This window comes from Mustelus asterias, chromosome 20, assembly GCF_964213995.1.
Source record: "Mustelus asterias chromosome 20, sMusAst1.hap1.1, whole genome shotgun sequence".
Lineage (NCBI taxonomy): Eukaryota > Metazoa > Chordata > Chondrichthyes > Carcharhiniformes > Triakidae > Mustelus > Mustelus asterias.
The window spans coordinates 36078024-36093551 of record NC_135820.1 but is presented as its reverse complement, the minus strand read 5'-3'; the positions used below and the strand labels follow the sequence as shown (position 1 = coordinate 36093551).

At 44.6% G+C, this 15528-nt stretch overlaps 1 protein-coding gene across 1 annotated transcript in view; it reads left to right on the top strand.

The window, feature by feature from the left end:
* The window catches only part of LOC144508468 (protein-glutamine gamma-glutamyltransferase 2-like), a 37316-nt gene extending 30302 nt beyond the window's left edge, over positions 1-7014 (top strand). Inside the window, exons 11-13 of the mRNA XM_078236406.1 lie at positions 174-334; positions 3367-3503; positions 6153-7014. Of these exons, the coding sequence (XP_078092532.1) occupies positions 174-334; positions 3367-3503; positions 6153-6303 (449 nt within the window). The 3' untranslated portion in view covers positions 6304-7014. The remainder of the gene's footprint in view (positions 1-173; positions 335-3366; positions 3504-6152) is intronic.
* The last annotated feature ends 8514 nt before the right edge of the window (positions 7015-15528 follow it).

Sequence of the window (15528 nt, the reverse complement as noted above, 5' to 3'; positions counted from 1 at the left end):
CAGGACAATGGGAGCGCTCGCTTCTGATTCCTAATGTCAGGAAAACTATCTACATTTTCATGGAGGGCAGGAAGGGTCACACATGGGAATCCCAGCTCCGGATATGAAATGATACTTAAAAATTAAAGCCGTGTCAATTTCATAACCTTTTTTTCTGTCCTGACATTTTGCAGATCTGAAAATCCCTTTGAAATTGGATTACAAAGAATATGGCTTGTTCCCTGACATGTACAACCTGATGAAGTTGGTATCTCTTGTAACTGATACGTCATCAGAAAACAAAGCATTCGCAGTAAAAGACATTTCTCTGATCAACCCTCCCCTAATAATTAAGGTAATAGTGAAGAATATTGTTTTTTATTTATTAGTCACAAGTAGACTTACATTAACACTGTTAGGAAGTTACTGTGAAAATGCCCTAGTCGCCAAACTCTGGTGTCTGTTTGGGCACACTGAGGGAGAATTTAGTGTGGCCAATGCACCCAACTAGCACGTCTTTTGGACTGTGGGAGGAAACTGTAGCACCCGGAGGAAAGCCCCACAGACACGGGAAGAACTTGCAGACTCGGCACAGACAATGACCCAAGCCAGGAATTGAACCCGGATCCCTGGCACTGTGAGGCAGCAATGCTAACCACTGTGTTGCCCACATTGTCCCACCTCATTCAGTCTCTACTGAGGAAGCTAACGTTCTTTATGTTATTATCTATTGATGGATTTATTTTCCCTTTGTATTGTTATGTTTGGGCAGATTGTACACAGCAGTGAAAAATGTGTGCACCAGAGTTAGGAAATCAAACCACCACTTGGTTTGTAATCCAAGAGTGACAACGTGAACTTACAAGTGTCTAATTACATCATAAAACAGCCCAAGGCTCTTCGCAAGATAATTAATTAGAAAGCAAATCATACACAGAGACACTTTGCTGATGCGCAGCACAGTGGCATAGTGGTTAGCAGTGCTGCCTCACAGTGCCAGGGACATGGGTTTGATTCCTGGCTTGGGTCACTGTGTGGAGTTTGCACATTCTCCCTGTGTCTGCATGGATTTTCTCTGGGTGCTCCGGTTTCTTCCCAGAGTCCAAAGATGTGCGGGTTAGGTGGATTGGCAATGTTAAATTGCCCCTTAGTGTCAGGGGGATTAGCTAGGGTAAATTCATGGGGTTATGGGAATAAGTCCTCGGTGGGCTTGTGGTCGGTGAGACTTGATGGGCCAAATGGCTTCCTTCTGCACTAAAGAATCTATGAAGTTAGGACAGATGGCTAAATGTTTGGTGATAGAGCTAGGGTTTTCAGAGTATCTTAAAATAAGGAGTGGTAGGAGGATTAAGAAGCAAAAGGCAGAGCTACAGAGCCTTAGCAGCTGAAGACATGGCTGTCAATGGTGGAGCAATTAAAATTGGAGATACTGGATTGGCCAGGATTAGAAGTGTGCAGATACCTTGGAGGGCGGTAGGCTTGAGGATATTGCAGAAATAAGGACAACATGGGACATGAAGGGTTTTGAAATTAAGGATGAGGATTTTACAATTGAGATATTTCTTGACCAGGAGTCAATGTAGATCAGCAAGCACCAAGGTAATGGATGAACGGGGATTGATGCTAAGAAGTATTCAGGCAGCAAAGTTTTGTCTGACCTCCAATTTACAGCAGGCAGAATATGGACGGCCAGCCAAGAGTGTTTTGGAATAGTCAATTTCAAAGATTAAAAAAAACAGATGGACAGATGTTTCAGTAATAGATGAACTGAGGCAGGAATGGAATTGGGTGATATTTGGTGCAATTTTTGAGGCAATCCTAATCTATTCTTGCATAAAATGTATGACCACATTCATTAATGCAATTAATGCTTTGAAAAATTGAATGTTGATTATACTTGCCCAATTTCTCATTGTTTAAGATGGGACTAACCCATTATTGTATGAGGTTTGCAGAAAAAGAAAGATCTGTTCATAAATAAAACACCCGTTAGTTACAGATTTCCAAGTGTATGTAGCTCATTTTACTTCATCTACCAAGTTAAAAGGGGCGGCACGGTAGCACAGTGGTTAGCACTGCTGCTTCACAGCTCCAGGGTCCCGGGTTCGATTCCCGGCTCGGGTCACTGTCTGTGTGGAGTTTGCACATTCTCCTCGTGTCTGCGTGGGTTTCCTCCGGGTGCTCCGGTTTCCTCCCACAGTCCAAAGATGTGCAGGTTAGGTTGATTGGCCAGGTTAAAAATTGTCCCTTAGAGTCCTGAGATGCGTAGGTTAGAGGGATTAGTGGGTAAATATGTGGGTTGGGCCTGGGTGGGATTGTGGTCGGTGCAGACTCGATGGGCTGAATGGCCTCCTTCTGCACTGTAGGGTTTCTATGATTCTAAAACCTGAATTCCCCTTCTTATGGGCAATATTGCACATTTTTTCACAACAAGAGTAGTGGGAATATGGGATGCTATCTCCCAAAAAGTTTTGGTTACGATGCAAATAGGAGCTTTCAAAACTGAGGTAGTTTATTGTTTGTTAAGGATATCAAGTGGTCTGAAGCAAAGGTGGGAAAATGGAACTGAGATGAAGGATAAATGGCAGAACAGATTCATGGGGCTAAATTCTTATTCCTCCTCCTCATGTTCCTATGTTTCAGCATTCATATTAAGTCTTTAGTAGTTGAAATGCTACAAAACAAAACATAGCATACCAACCAGACAAGGCAATACTGGACCACTAACACCTACTACGTCACCAACAATCCCTGGAGGCCTTAGCATACTTAACTGCCAATTACAGGTTTGGTTGCCTCCACAAATTTTTTTTAAAATACTTTTCCAATTCAATCAAATCAAATCCAATTCAAAGTCTCAACAAGTTGAGACATTTCCGATCCAGGCTGACAAGACAGGGCAAGCGACCAAATTGCCCTGTCCTGGGCCTGATCTACATGAGCCAAGCTGATTGGAGGAGCAAAGCAACACCTCCTCCAAGACTTGAGCTCATTTGCATCTTAGCCAAAAGGCCGCGATGCCGCTTTTAAAAATTGCTTCATATGAAACATATGCAGCTTCAATGTAACCTAATGACCTCAACCAAGTGCAGCATCCGCATAACTACACTTGATCTTAGCCAAAAGGCCCGAAATGAGTCACTGGAAAATACATTACTCACCTGGGGTGGGCAGTGTGGGGGCAAAAATATTTTCTGCTTGTCAATTGCCAGCTGCCTTTTTCCATCATGGTCTTCGATACTCAGGAAAATATCTGAATATAAATCCCCAGTGTCTACACAAATATTGTGACCTGGATTTATAAGTCACTTTATTAGTGATTTCAATGTTTCTATGGTAGTGACGTTTCATTTTCAATATGTTATAAAATCTTATTTATTTCATCAGATGCTAAGTCACTCTGCTGTTCTGACTAAGAAAGCTGTGGTAGAGATCAGCTTTCAGAACCACTTTCCTGAAATTCTGAAGGATTGCGTCATGACTCTTGAGGGGGCAGGTCTGATTGAAGGTGAAAAGGAAATAAAGTAAGTATAAGCACTTTGAAAATGTACATTATCTCTGATTGACAAAAGCAAATGTATCTTCAGCATCTGGCTACAGATTATCATGCCATTGGCATAGGGTCAATAAAGTCAGAGAGGTGAATGTATAGCTCAGAGATTGATGTGCAAACTTCCCTTCTCCTGAGTTGGAACCCAAACATTTCCCTGCTGAAGGCTTAGTTCTTTGCAGGGGCCCATTTTGGGAGTTTCAGTAATCTTCAGGCCTTTTAAGATGTCTTGTTGCCTCTTCTGGTGCTGCACTCATTGTAATACCAAGAGAGGTTCCTCAGTGATGCTGCTAGGCATCCTTTTGATAGCAGGGATCTCACTGGAAACCTACCATATGTATAAATAAGTTCCGACTCAGGAAGTAGCTTTGGTCCTGTGCAGACATGGTGAGATGGACAAAAGTCCTGCCCCATTTAATCTCCGAGGGAATTTAGTGTCCCTTAATTCTAATGGCAAATTCCAAGCCAGGAGAGCTCTTGGATAAGAGAAGAGGATGCAAGTGGGGACCCTGTCTCCCGCCCCCCAGTTAAGTCTGGTTTGGGAAGGCCCAAGGATGACCTTTGCACTTGAATGCCAAATGCAGCCCTCAAATGGACAATTAATGCTCCCTGTATTCATGGGCAATCAACATGTCCCAGATACATTTTTAATCCATTTTATCTGATCCCATCATTTCCTTCATTTTTTGGACTGAACTCCTGTGGTGTGATTGTGGGAGTGTGGTCAAATGGCCAGTGGAATATTTGACTATGCGAGTAGTGTTTAATAATATTACTCTACAGTGACTTGACTGCATTGATTGTTGATACGATAACTTGGTTTATTCAGCAATGGAAAAGATGTAGCTGAGTAATTTTCAGTGTTGTTGGAGATTCCTGTCTTTGAGACTCAGACTGGAATTTAATACGAGTGGCTGTGATGAGGGGGGTTGGGGGAATGCTGACCCTCACCAAACCAATCTTCAGAAGTCCTGAGGGAGTTAATTCCCAAATTGGAAGTGGGAAACTGTCTTTTGTGAAAGTGATTGCCTGTGAATAGAGAGAGCCTTTTACCCTCCTCCAGGAGGCTAATCATGTCAGGAGGTGTGAACTATTTTAACACTTTGGAGTTTATTTATAAAGCTGTGCATGGTTTACATAGTAAGAAGTCTCACAACACCAGGTTAAAGTCCAACAGGTTTATTTGGTAGCAAATGGTATTTGCTACCAAATAAACCTGTTGGACTTTAACCTGGTGTTGTGAGACTTCTTACTGTGTTCACCCCAGTCCAACGCCGGCATCTCCACATCATGGTTTACATACACAGCTCAAGCTGACCTTCAGAAGAGCTTTGTTGTAAAGTGAGAGTTTTAAGAAAAGCATAGAATCTGCAGAAGGCAGTGCTGAACTCAACATTAGGAGTTGAGACATGTGAATTGAATGGTTAAAAATTAGTAATTACTTTCTTTTCCATAGATGTTCATCTTCTTCACATCCTCCCTTATCTTAATTGTATGGAAGCATCAGCTAAGATGTTCAGTGAATTTTCTTTATTAGTAAAGAAAACATCAGAAATTACCAACCCTTCCTCTCTGCTGTTCCAGTTCAATGTTGAAGTTGACAAATGTGACAACATAAAACATCAGGGCTAAGGGACACATTAGCATTGTTTTCTCTTGGGAAAGTATTGGCAAATGTTTTGTACATTGTTGTCTTTCATGGGATGTGGGCATCGCTGGCAAAGCCAGCACTTGTTGCTCATCCCTAATTGCCCTAGAACAGAACATTTCCGAGGCCAGTTAAGAGTCAACCACATTGCAGTAAGTTGGAGTCACATGTAGGCCAGACCAGGTAAGGTTGCCAGATTTCCTTCCCTAGAGGGCATTAGTCAAGATGATGGTCTTTACGACAATTGATGATAGTTTCACGATCGCCATGGGACTAGATTTATTGGCCTGAATTTTCAGCATTGTGAGCACCTGGCACCTGCCAGCCTGAAAGTCGGCATGTAGCCCATCCCTGCCAACTCCAATAGGCCCGCTGCCATTTTATGCTCAATCGAATATTAATTGTAGCAGATGGGCCATGTGCCTCAGCCTAGATCCTGGGTCTACATTTCAAGTAAGTGTTGTGATCCAGGGGGCAGAAGGGTAGGGGAAGCCATGGGGCTGGAAAAGGGGGTGATCTCAGTGTTGGCAAGTAGGCCAACAGGCATGGGAGAGTGAGGGCAGCGGGAAGATCCAGAGCTCCTGACCGGCATTCACCAGCCTAACAATTGAGGCTGGGCTGGGCAATCATTAATTGGGACATGGGCAGGCTTCCCATTCGAGGTCCTGCCCATCCCACTGTGAAATTGAGTCTGGGTCAGACCAAGCGGGAGCCTGAAGACAATCCCACCTATGCAATTTTACGTCCCTTTCCTCCCTCCATCTCCCCCCCCCCCCCCCCCCGCCTCCTCTCCCCCCCCCCCCCCCCCCCACCAAACCCCTCTCTCCACCACAATTCTGCTCACGCGCACGCGCGCACACACACATGCGGAATAAAATCTGGCCATAATTTCAGATTTATTAATTGTATTAACAATTTTATAACCTTTGTCTTAGAATTCTAAGGATGTTTTTCTCCTTTGTTTCTTCCCCTAAGGTTTCCCGATGTAGCACCGAACGAATTAGCAAAAGTGAAGTGTGACTTTGTTCCTTACAAATCAGGTTTAAAGAAACTACTGGTGGATTTTGACTGTGACAAAGTACGAGATGTAAAAGGATCCTTGGATATCACAGTCCAAGAAAAATAGAGAGCAGGAGAAGCCTGAAAAAGAGCTTAAAACCCTATTTCTGAATCTATGAGCTAGTCATTAAAAGATGCATTAACTACTTACGTTTTCACATCATCATTACATATTGCAGTCAGTGTGCTTGTTTAAATATACTGTTTCTGTTGGTTACAAATTTTAGTTAACTTTAATATTGTACTGTTTTAGTGTAATACAATTATAAGGTTGTTACATTTTTGGCCTGTAGCTTTAAACTTAGGGTAAATAAAGAGGGTCATATAATCTGTTCTGGCATCTGTCCGATAGTAAGTTTGGGTGATTTGATTGTTCGAAATAAGGAAGTGGACTGTTTTATTGGGAGGAAAGTGTCCGGTATTTATAGCTGCAGACAATAGCAGAGTGTCTGTGCTGGAGCACAAGCTCGAATTGAAGAGACCAAGTTTGTGAACAATCAAGGGAGGCTGCCAACTTCACCTAGCTTGGGTTAGAGGAAAGGAATCTGCAGACTAACCCTCACAGTGAAAGTCTGTTTTGGGATTGGGAGTTACCTAGCTGGGAAAGTAAAAAGGAAACCCATGGAAGCTGGGAGCAACAATGTTTACAAAATCTACTGTAATTTTATGGAGAGCACGAGGGATGATAAGGAGAAACATCACTTTCTGTAATTTAAAGTGTAAGTTTTCAAAAAATGTTTTCTTCATCATTTATTGCAATAAACATTTTTAAAATGTGAAATCTCATAGTGTTATTCTTTCAGCTCACAACTAGAAGTCTGAATCTCTTTTTCAAAGTTATTGGTCTCTGCGGAGATTGTAACAAGTGAATGTTCCTCCCTGTGAGGATTGAGTACAACCTTGACTTCAAACCGAATGAGTGATTGAAGCTTCTAAAACAATACAAATGATAGATGAGTTTTCAGATAAGACATTATATTGAGGTTCGTCTGCCTCAGGTGGATATAAAATATCCCATGTCATTCTGGAAAGAAAAGCAGTGACTTTTGCCCTGGTGACAAATATATGCCTCATACAACATTCAAACAGATAACTGGGCTGCAATTTTCCACCCAACCCCCCACAAACCCGCACCCCAGCTCCCCTTCTATCCCCTCCCAACCCCTGCCCCCACCCCAGAATCTCCTCTGTTCCTAACATTCCCATTCAAGTTCCACACATGCCACACTTCATCACCATCTGAACTGGTAGGATGCCTGCCTACACACTCCCTATCTGTCTTAATGCAGGAAAAACTCAAGCACAATCACCATGAGCGGGCTCAGGCATTCAGAATAATTCCCGATGTGAGAACCCAGATGCTCTTCGAGGAGCGGGCCCTTGGGCTGGCCGGGGAGGAGCGGGACTGTACCTATGTGGAGGGTGCTGTGGAGGCAGCAGATAAACGTGAGAACCCTTAAGACATGCAGTCATTCTTCAAGCCTCTTCCTTAATCCCCCGTGATGCACTCATGCCATCTCCCATCCCTTACATGAAAATCAGTTGAGCAGCCAGGACTGGCGGCACAGTGGTTAGCACTGCTGCCTCACTGCGCCAGGGAACCAGATTCAACTCCAGACTTGGGTCACTGTCTGTGTGAAGTTTGCGCATTCTCTCTGTATCTGTGTGGATTTCTTCCGGGTGCTCCGGTTTCCTCCCACAGTCCAAAGATGTGCGGGTTAGGTTGATTGGTCATGCTAAATTGACCCTAGTGTCAGGGTATTAGCAGTGTAAATGTACGGGGTTACGGGAATAGATCCTGAGTGGGATTGTGGTCAGTACAGACTCAATAGGCCGAATGGGCTCTTGTTCTGTCAGGATTCTATGACCATCCTTGCACCCTTTGGAAAACACAGATATAAACAGCTCAGAGGGAGGCTCTCAGACACCACCATGTTGTGGTATTTTACCAGTGTATTCCCAATATATTAATGGTAAAAGGTTAGTTAAGGAAAAAGTGGGATCTATCAGAGATGAAGAAGGGAACTTGTGTGTAGATGCAGAGGCTGTGGGAAGGATTTTAAATGAATACTTTATCTCTGTGTTTACAAGGGAAAGGGATGATGCTGATATAATATTCCAGGAGGAACACTGTGAGATATTGAATGGGATAATCATAAAGAGAGAGGAGGTACTCAAAGGAGTGGAATCCTTGAAACTTGTTAAGCCGCTGGGGACAAATAGATTGTTTCCAAGGCTGCTGAAGGAGGTCAGGGAGAAGATTACTGATGCTCTGTGGATGATTTCCAATCCTCACTAGATACAGGGGAGGTACCAGAGGACTAGAGAAATGCAAATGAAGTTCCGTTGTTTAAAACGGGATCAAGGAAAATGTCAAATAATTATAGACCATGCGGTTTGGGGGCAAGAAGGCCTCGTGATAGGTGCTGGCAACCCCGTAGTTGGCAGGGTGAGAGGTCATCTTGGAGATGTGAGGGGTGTGTAAGGCTGTGCAGCGGGAGATTGGATGAGGCAGATTTATCCTGGCCATGTGAAGAAGGTTATTCATCTTCTTGCAGCACTCTTCTGCTGTAAGCTGGCACTAACTCGGGCTGCCACTGCCTCACAAGCAGGGGTGATCATCTCATTGGATGGATGTCTGTGCGGCAGTGGATAGAGGACATCCTGCCTCTGCTGCACACCATCCATCCAGGTGTCTGGTCAGGGCTCCCTCGGAAAAATGTGGTGCAGGTTTCCTGGCAGCGATCCCCTTGAATGGATCAGAAAGAAGTGCTGGGGTGTGTTGGGGCGGTGTTTATATGTAGTTCTCCATTGATTTAAAAGGTTAAGTTGCCCTGGAGGGAATGATTCAGTGGAAGGCCATCACGAACCTTCAACTGGGGAAAATAAATTGTTAAAGAAGCTCAACTTTCCCACCACTGGTGCCCATGGGATTTGCACTGATCTTCTCACCAGAACTGACACTTTGTTAAATTTGGGAAAATTCTGTCCAGTATGAAGAGGCTCAGTTTCTATTTCATTGTGAAGGAAGATAAACATAGAGATATCTGAATGAGCGTGTGTGGAAGCCAGATGTATAGTCTTATTAGAAACATAACTGCTCCAAAGGCACCCAGTACTAAGTCATACAGTGAATTGATGGAGCTTATGTAATCACATTTTCAGCCAAAGTCATCTGTAATTATGCCGCTTTTCAAGGTCAACATAAGAGTTTGTGCCCTAGAGAAATCTATTGCTACCTTTGTGATGAACCTGAAACAGTTCACTGAGTACTCTGAGATTGGGGATGTTTTGAATGATATGTTGCTTGACAGACTGATTTGCGGGGTGAACGGCCAAACCATACAGCATCATTTGCAGGCTGAATCGGATATGGATTTGAAATGTGGATTGGTAATTTCTCTTGCTATGGAGAGGGCTGCAAGATGTTCTCAGAATCTGTAGCATATAAACAATGGAGCACTGCATCATATTAGACAGAAGCTTGTTGCTAAGCATAGTGTAAAGCGTGGCACAGCAGATTTACTGCATAATATCCTGTCTACCAAAAGACTAGTCAGGAAGCTTACTTATAATGCATCAGCTGATAAGGTATGTATCTGCTATAGGTGTGGAGGGAATCATGGAATAGATGCAAGCAGATTTAGAGAGGCAGAGAGCTATTATTGCCACAGGAGGGATACCTGGCTAGGCAGTGCAAAACAAAAAATAAGCGAACAGCAGAGCAGAGAACGAATCTGATTAAGTCAACTGACACTGAGGAAGCTGGTGTCCCTGCAGTTTGCTCTCTGTATCCAGTGACTGTTGTTTATTCTGGGCTCATTGCAGTCCCAGTACAGGTTAATAGCAAGTAACTGCTTCAGCTACTGTTGTTGGGGAGCGCACATTCAGTACCTCAGTGAAGGGAGTAAGCCATTGACACTGGAGCGCACACCCACCCAACTAAAAACCTACACTAGAGAGTGCATTCATGTCAAAGGCATTGCTGCTGTCCCTGTCTGCTACAAACAGCAGATAGCCCACTTTCCTGTGACAGCTGCAGAAGAGTAGAGGCCCAGCCTTTGGGTTGAGATTGGCTGCAAGAAATAAAACTAGATAGGTCAGCAATATTCCATTTGAAATTTGATTGAATCCTGGAGCTTTTGAAGAAATATGACATTGTTTTTCAAAATGAATTGGGAAAACAGAAGGGCATGCATGGAAAATACACATTGATTCCCAGGCAACACCATGCTTCTTCAAGGCTTGGCCAGTGCCTTACTCACTAAAAGAACAAGTGGAAGCAGAGTTGTGAAACCTGGGAATAATTCAGCCTGTCCAGTTTTCCGAGTGGGTCACACCCATTGTCCCAGCTGTCAAGCAAGGCCAGACCATACGCCCGTACAGTGACTACAAACTGACAGTCAACAGAGCAGAAAAGTTTGACAAATAATCCATTCCCAAATTGATCAATTGTACACCAAGTTAGCAGGAAGCGAGCTACTCACCAAGCTGATATTTGTGTCATGACTATCAGCAGTTGGACAGCATGTCGAGAGAGTGTGTGACAATCAGTATTCACAGAGGCCTCTACCAGCATACCCCATTACCTTTTAGAGTTTCATCCACATGCGTCATTTTCAGCAAAGACATGGAGTGTCTCCTACAGGGAATTCCACATGTGGCCGTCTACTTTGATGACGTTCTCGTCACTGGACTGACTGAAGCCGAACGTTTAGCCGACCTTGAGGAAGTGCTGAAAAGATTCATGGAAGCAGGTATGCACCTGAAGCTAGACAAATGCACATTCCAGACATCTGAGGTAACTTACCTGGGCAACAGAGTGAATAATGGCCAGAATTTTCCCAAACAACTAAGTGTCATAAAAGTCTGAAAACGGGAGTGTTCCGCTCAGCACTGCAATCTTCCAGCACTCTTCTCAGTTTTTCGGGTCTCTGCACGGTGGGATGGTGGCTAAAGAAAACAGTGAAGTCGGCTTCAGAGGGCTCGGATACCATTGTGCACTTTGCCCCAATCTCCCCGTGAACAGTGAGATGTAGACTCTTCTGAGACCTTCCTGAAAGGGAACCAGTTTCCTATTTAATGGAAAAAGACCTTGATCAAGACCTTGATCTTGACGGGTTTCTTCAAATTGGATGTGTGGAATTGGACCTCATGGGAGTGAGGGATCTACTTCTCTTCTACAAAGGAGAACGGGACTGGGATCGGCGATAGCGGCTTCGGGATCTGGTGTAATTATGCCCCCCTTGGTCTGGATCTTGAATGGGAATGAGACCTTCCTAGATGCTAGACACACACAAACCTTGCCCCCAAGCAAACTTAATCAAACAATCATTTTAACTGAAAAGCGGAACAAAAATAAAAACAGAATATGCTGGAAATGCCAGCAAAGGTAGAGAGAAACAGAATTAACCTTCCATTACGATAGCCTTTCATTGTATTCCGATGTACAGCCATCAACCAGAAACCTTAACTCTGTTTTTCCATCTCCACATATGCTGTCTGGCCTGCTTAACACTTCCAGTATTTGCTGTTTTTATTTCAGATGTCCTGCATCTGTACGTTTGCATTAATTTCCTTCCCTGCTAAAATGCCAGAGTGCCCCATGTTATTCATTGTTTTCAGTGAGAAATCTGAAATGCTGCTAGCTTAAATGTACAGGTTAATATCAATGAAATTGGGAGAAGGTCGGGGCCTGTGGATCTGATTATTCAGTTAAACTCGCCTGAAAGATTTTTCAAGTGGCAGCTCCAAAAATGCTGGAGTTCAGGTGAGGAGTTGTGAAACCTGGGAGTTCAGGGGGCAGAATGAGTTCATTCTAGCTCTGGATATGTTCTGTAAATGTGATTGCGTAGAACCTGCCTGATCTATGTTATCAGTGGGTATTTCGTATGTGCCAACAAAAGCTCGGGTGAATCACAACCAAAATTAACTGGTGCAAAACATAATATTAAATTGGACTCCTTGAGTGCTTTCTGCTCCCTTAATGATTTTTTTTTCTGATTCTGGCATCTTTAAGATGACAAATTCTTTCCATAAACATCTATGAGGTACACAGCTCCCATTTTAACACGTAAGATTGGAACTCTTGAATGACTCATAGGGCCCGATTTTACCATTTTGATTCGAAGTGCCAAATCTGGGACGTGCGGCCACTCCGGGAGGAGGGATTCGTTCCTCCGGTGGGGAGGAGGGATTGCCCGCAGAGTGGCAGTGGACACCCCTGCCCCCCTCCCTCCCCACCGATCACCTGCAGAGTGGCAGCGGACACCCCTGCCCCCCCACCAGAGATCCATCCGCCCCCGCACCAGTGAGAGATCGGGCCTCCCCCCCATCACCAGACAACGATCAGCTCTCTCGCCGCCCCCCCCCAGAGATACATCTGACCCGCCTCCTCCTCCTCCGCCCGCCCCCCCCCAGAGGATGCTCTGACCCGCCTCCCTCCTCCCCCCCCCTCCCAGAGGATTATCTGACCCGCCTCCCCCCTCCCCCCCTCCCAGAGAATGATCTGACCCACCGCCCCCCTCCCCCCCCTCCCAGAGGATGATCTGACCCGCCTCCCTCCTCCTCCCCCTCTCCCAGAGGATGATCAGGGTCAGAGAGCCATTGTAGGCTCTGTACCCACTTCGGTGGTTCCCCTGCAAAATAAAAATCGGCTTCGGATTTTTATTTTGCAGGTCGCTAAAAGCACGGATCCAGAATGGAACAGAAGAAGGTAAAATGGGAATTGATGATAGAGTTGGGCGGGGGGTTCATTAAATCGATTTAAATGCATGCGAATGCATTTAAATCGTCGGGCCGCCCGATGCGGGCGCGGAACGGATCCGTGCCCGAATCGGGTGTCGGTAAAGTCGTGATTTGCATCCGCGGCTGAGCAAATCACGATAAAGGCCTCACACCCGCTTTTACCGCGATTTCGCGCCCGAAAACGGGCGCAAATTGTTGGTAAAATCGGGCCCATAATGTGTGAAACCTGTGTGTGATCCACAATACCAGCAAAAAGTGGAGAATGTAGAGGTGAGAGGAATCTCCACAATCATTCTAAATAAGCCTAGAATTTCTCAAATTCAAGGGTCATACCCAAGTTACTAGCCTTGCTTATATTATTCTTGGTTGCTGCATATTTCCAGCATAATTTCTTCTTCAGAAAGCAAAAGAAATTGCCTCTCAACAGAAAACGGTAATTTTAAAAAAAGCTTGAATGCCACTGATATCGAAATGCCTCCTCTCTCGATCTTGCCATCCATCCCCGCACAGCATCCTCTGCAACACTGGGGTCTTCAAACTCCACAAGAACAAAACCTGGAGGGTTCCGAGCAACCGACACATTCCTCAAAGGGTCATGGGCAGCACAGTGGACAGCATGGTGGCACAGTGGTTAGCACTGCTGCCTCGCAGTGCCAGGTCAAATTCCTGGCTTGGGTCACTGTCTGTGCAGAGTCTGCACGTTCTCTCCATGTCTGCATGGGTTTCCTTCAGGTTTCCTCCCACAGTCTGAAAGACGTGCTGGTTAGGCGCATTGGCCATGCTAAATTCTACCTCAGTGTACCCGAACAGGCGCCAGAGTGTGGCAACTAGGGAATGTTCACAGTAACTTCATTGCAGTGTTAATGCAAGCCTACTTGTGACTAATAAATAAATAAATAAACTTTGGTTGCTGAAATCTCATTCCAGCTCTCCTTCAACAACTCCTGCTCCCAAATCACCAATGTAGACCTTGCAGTCTGGAGGAATATGACATTCATGAGCTCCATTTTCTTTCCCTCCATCCTGCTCCACCTGGTTATGAGTTGTTGCTTGTGTTACTTGGTTAATATCAATAGCTGTATCTGCTATAGTGCATTGGAGTGGAAGCCGAGGCTTCGGGAATTGACAGAGAGAGAAAAAATAAAGTCGGAGCTCAGAGTCTGCCCCACAGCCATGGCCCGGCACACTTGCATGCTTCTTGTGGCACACCAGTGTGTTGTGGCACCAGGGTTGGGAGCCACTGCGATAGATTACAATTAGCTCCTCACCATCAGAGCTACTGATGGAAATGTTATTTGTGCACACGTCTGGATTTGGGGTTTCCCAATTTGCAGGGAAGGTAAGACAGAAACAAAATGCTCAGAAACTCAACCATGACCTACACAGCTTGTACGTTTAAAATAGGTGACCCCGTGACCTGGCATAACTTTGGAAGCGGACCATGCTGAATTCGAAGAGCCATCATTTCAGAAACTACTCCTTGTCATTCGAGTTCAAGTTGAGAACAAAATAGTGCACAGACATGTAGGTCACATTTGAGCAAGAGAAATATCCCAACAAATGCAACCTGTGATCGATGTTTCGCTCTCAATCTCTGAAGTGTGTGGTCACCCTCCAGCTGTTATTCCTGACACATCCAATCAGCTGTTGAATACTCAACCACCCAGTTCCAGTGGCACATCTTTTTGTGCAGCTCAAGACCCCATTGTTTCTGTTCCGGAACCTTCCTCAGTAGAGTTGTGTTGTTCTGATTACTCTCGCAGAGCACAGCAGAGACTTGATTTGGAACAGAAGAGGGAATGTTTCATTCTTCATTTACAAGAGACATTAAAGACAAGAAACATTGCAGTTTCCAACATGTTCTGAAAAACTTACAGAGGATGAAATGTAGCAATTGGTTGTCTCTAACTCCTGTCAATGGACCATGGGGCAGCCCCAGGGGAGTGGCTTCCAGTAGAAAGATGGCAGCAAGCGCGTAAGCTTCGCAATGTGTAAGCATCAGGGAAGCAGTGGTGTAGTGGTATTGTCACTAGACTAGTAATCCAGATACCCAGGCTAATGCTCTGGGGACCTGGGTTCGAATCCCACCATGGCAGATGGTGCAATTTAAATTCAATAAAAATCTGGAATTAAAAGTTGAATGATGACCATGAAATCATTGTCTTAAAAAACAATCTGATTCACTAATATCCTACCTTTAGGGATAGGGCCTGCGTGGGATTGTGGTCGGTGCAGACTCAATGGGCTGAATGACCTCCTTCGGCACTGTAGGATTCTATGATTCTGGGATACCCTCAGCATCTGATTGTTTCAATACAATCACCTCTCATTCTCCTAAAGACCAATGAGTATAGGATCAAACTATTCACCTTTCCTCATAAGACAACCTTTCCATCCCAGAGATCAACTGAGTGAATCTTCATTCAACTGCTTGCAATGCAAATATATCTCTCCCTTAGGTAAGGAGACCAAAACTATACTAGTTGAAGCAACATTAACAGCGAGTGGCTGAAATGTTCTGTCCTTGTTTGCAGCTTGGGTTTTC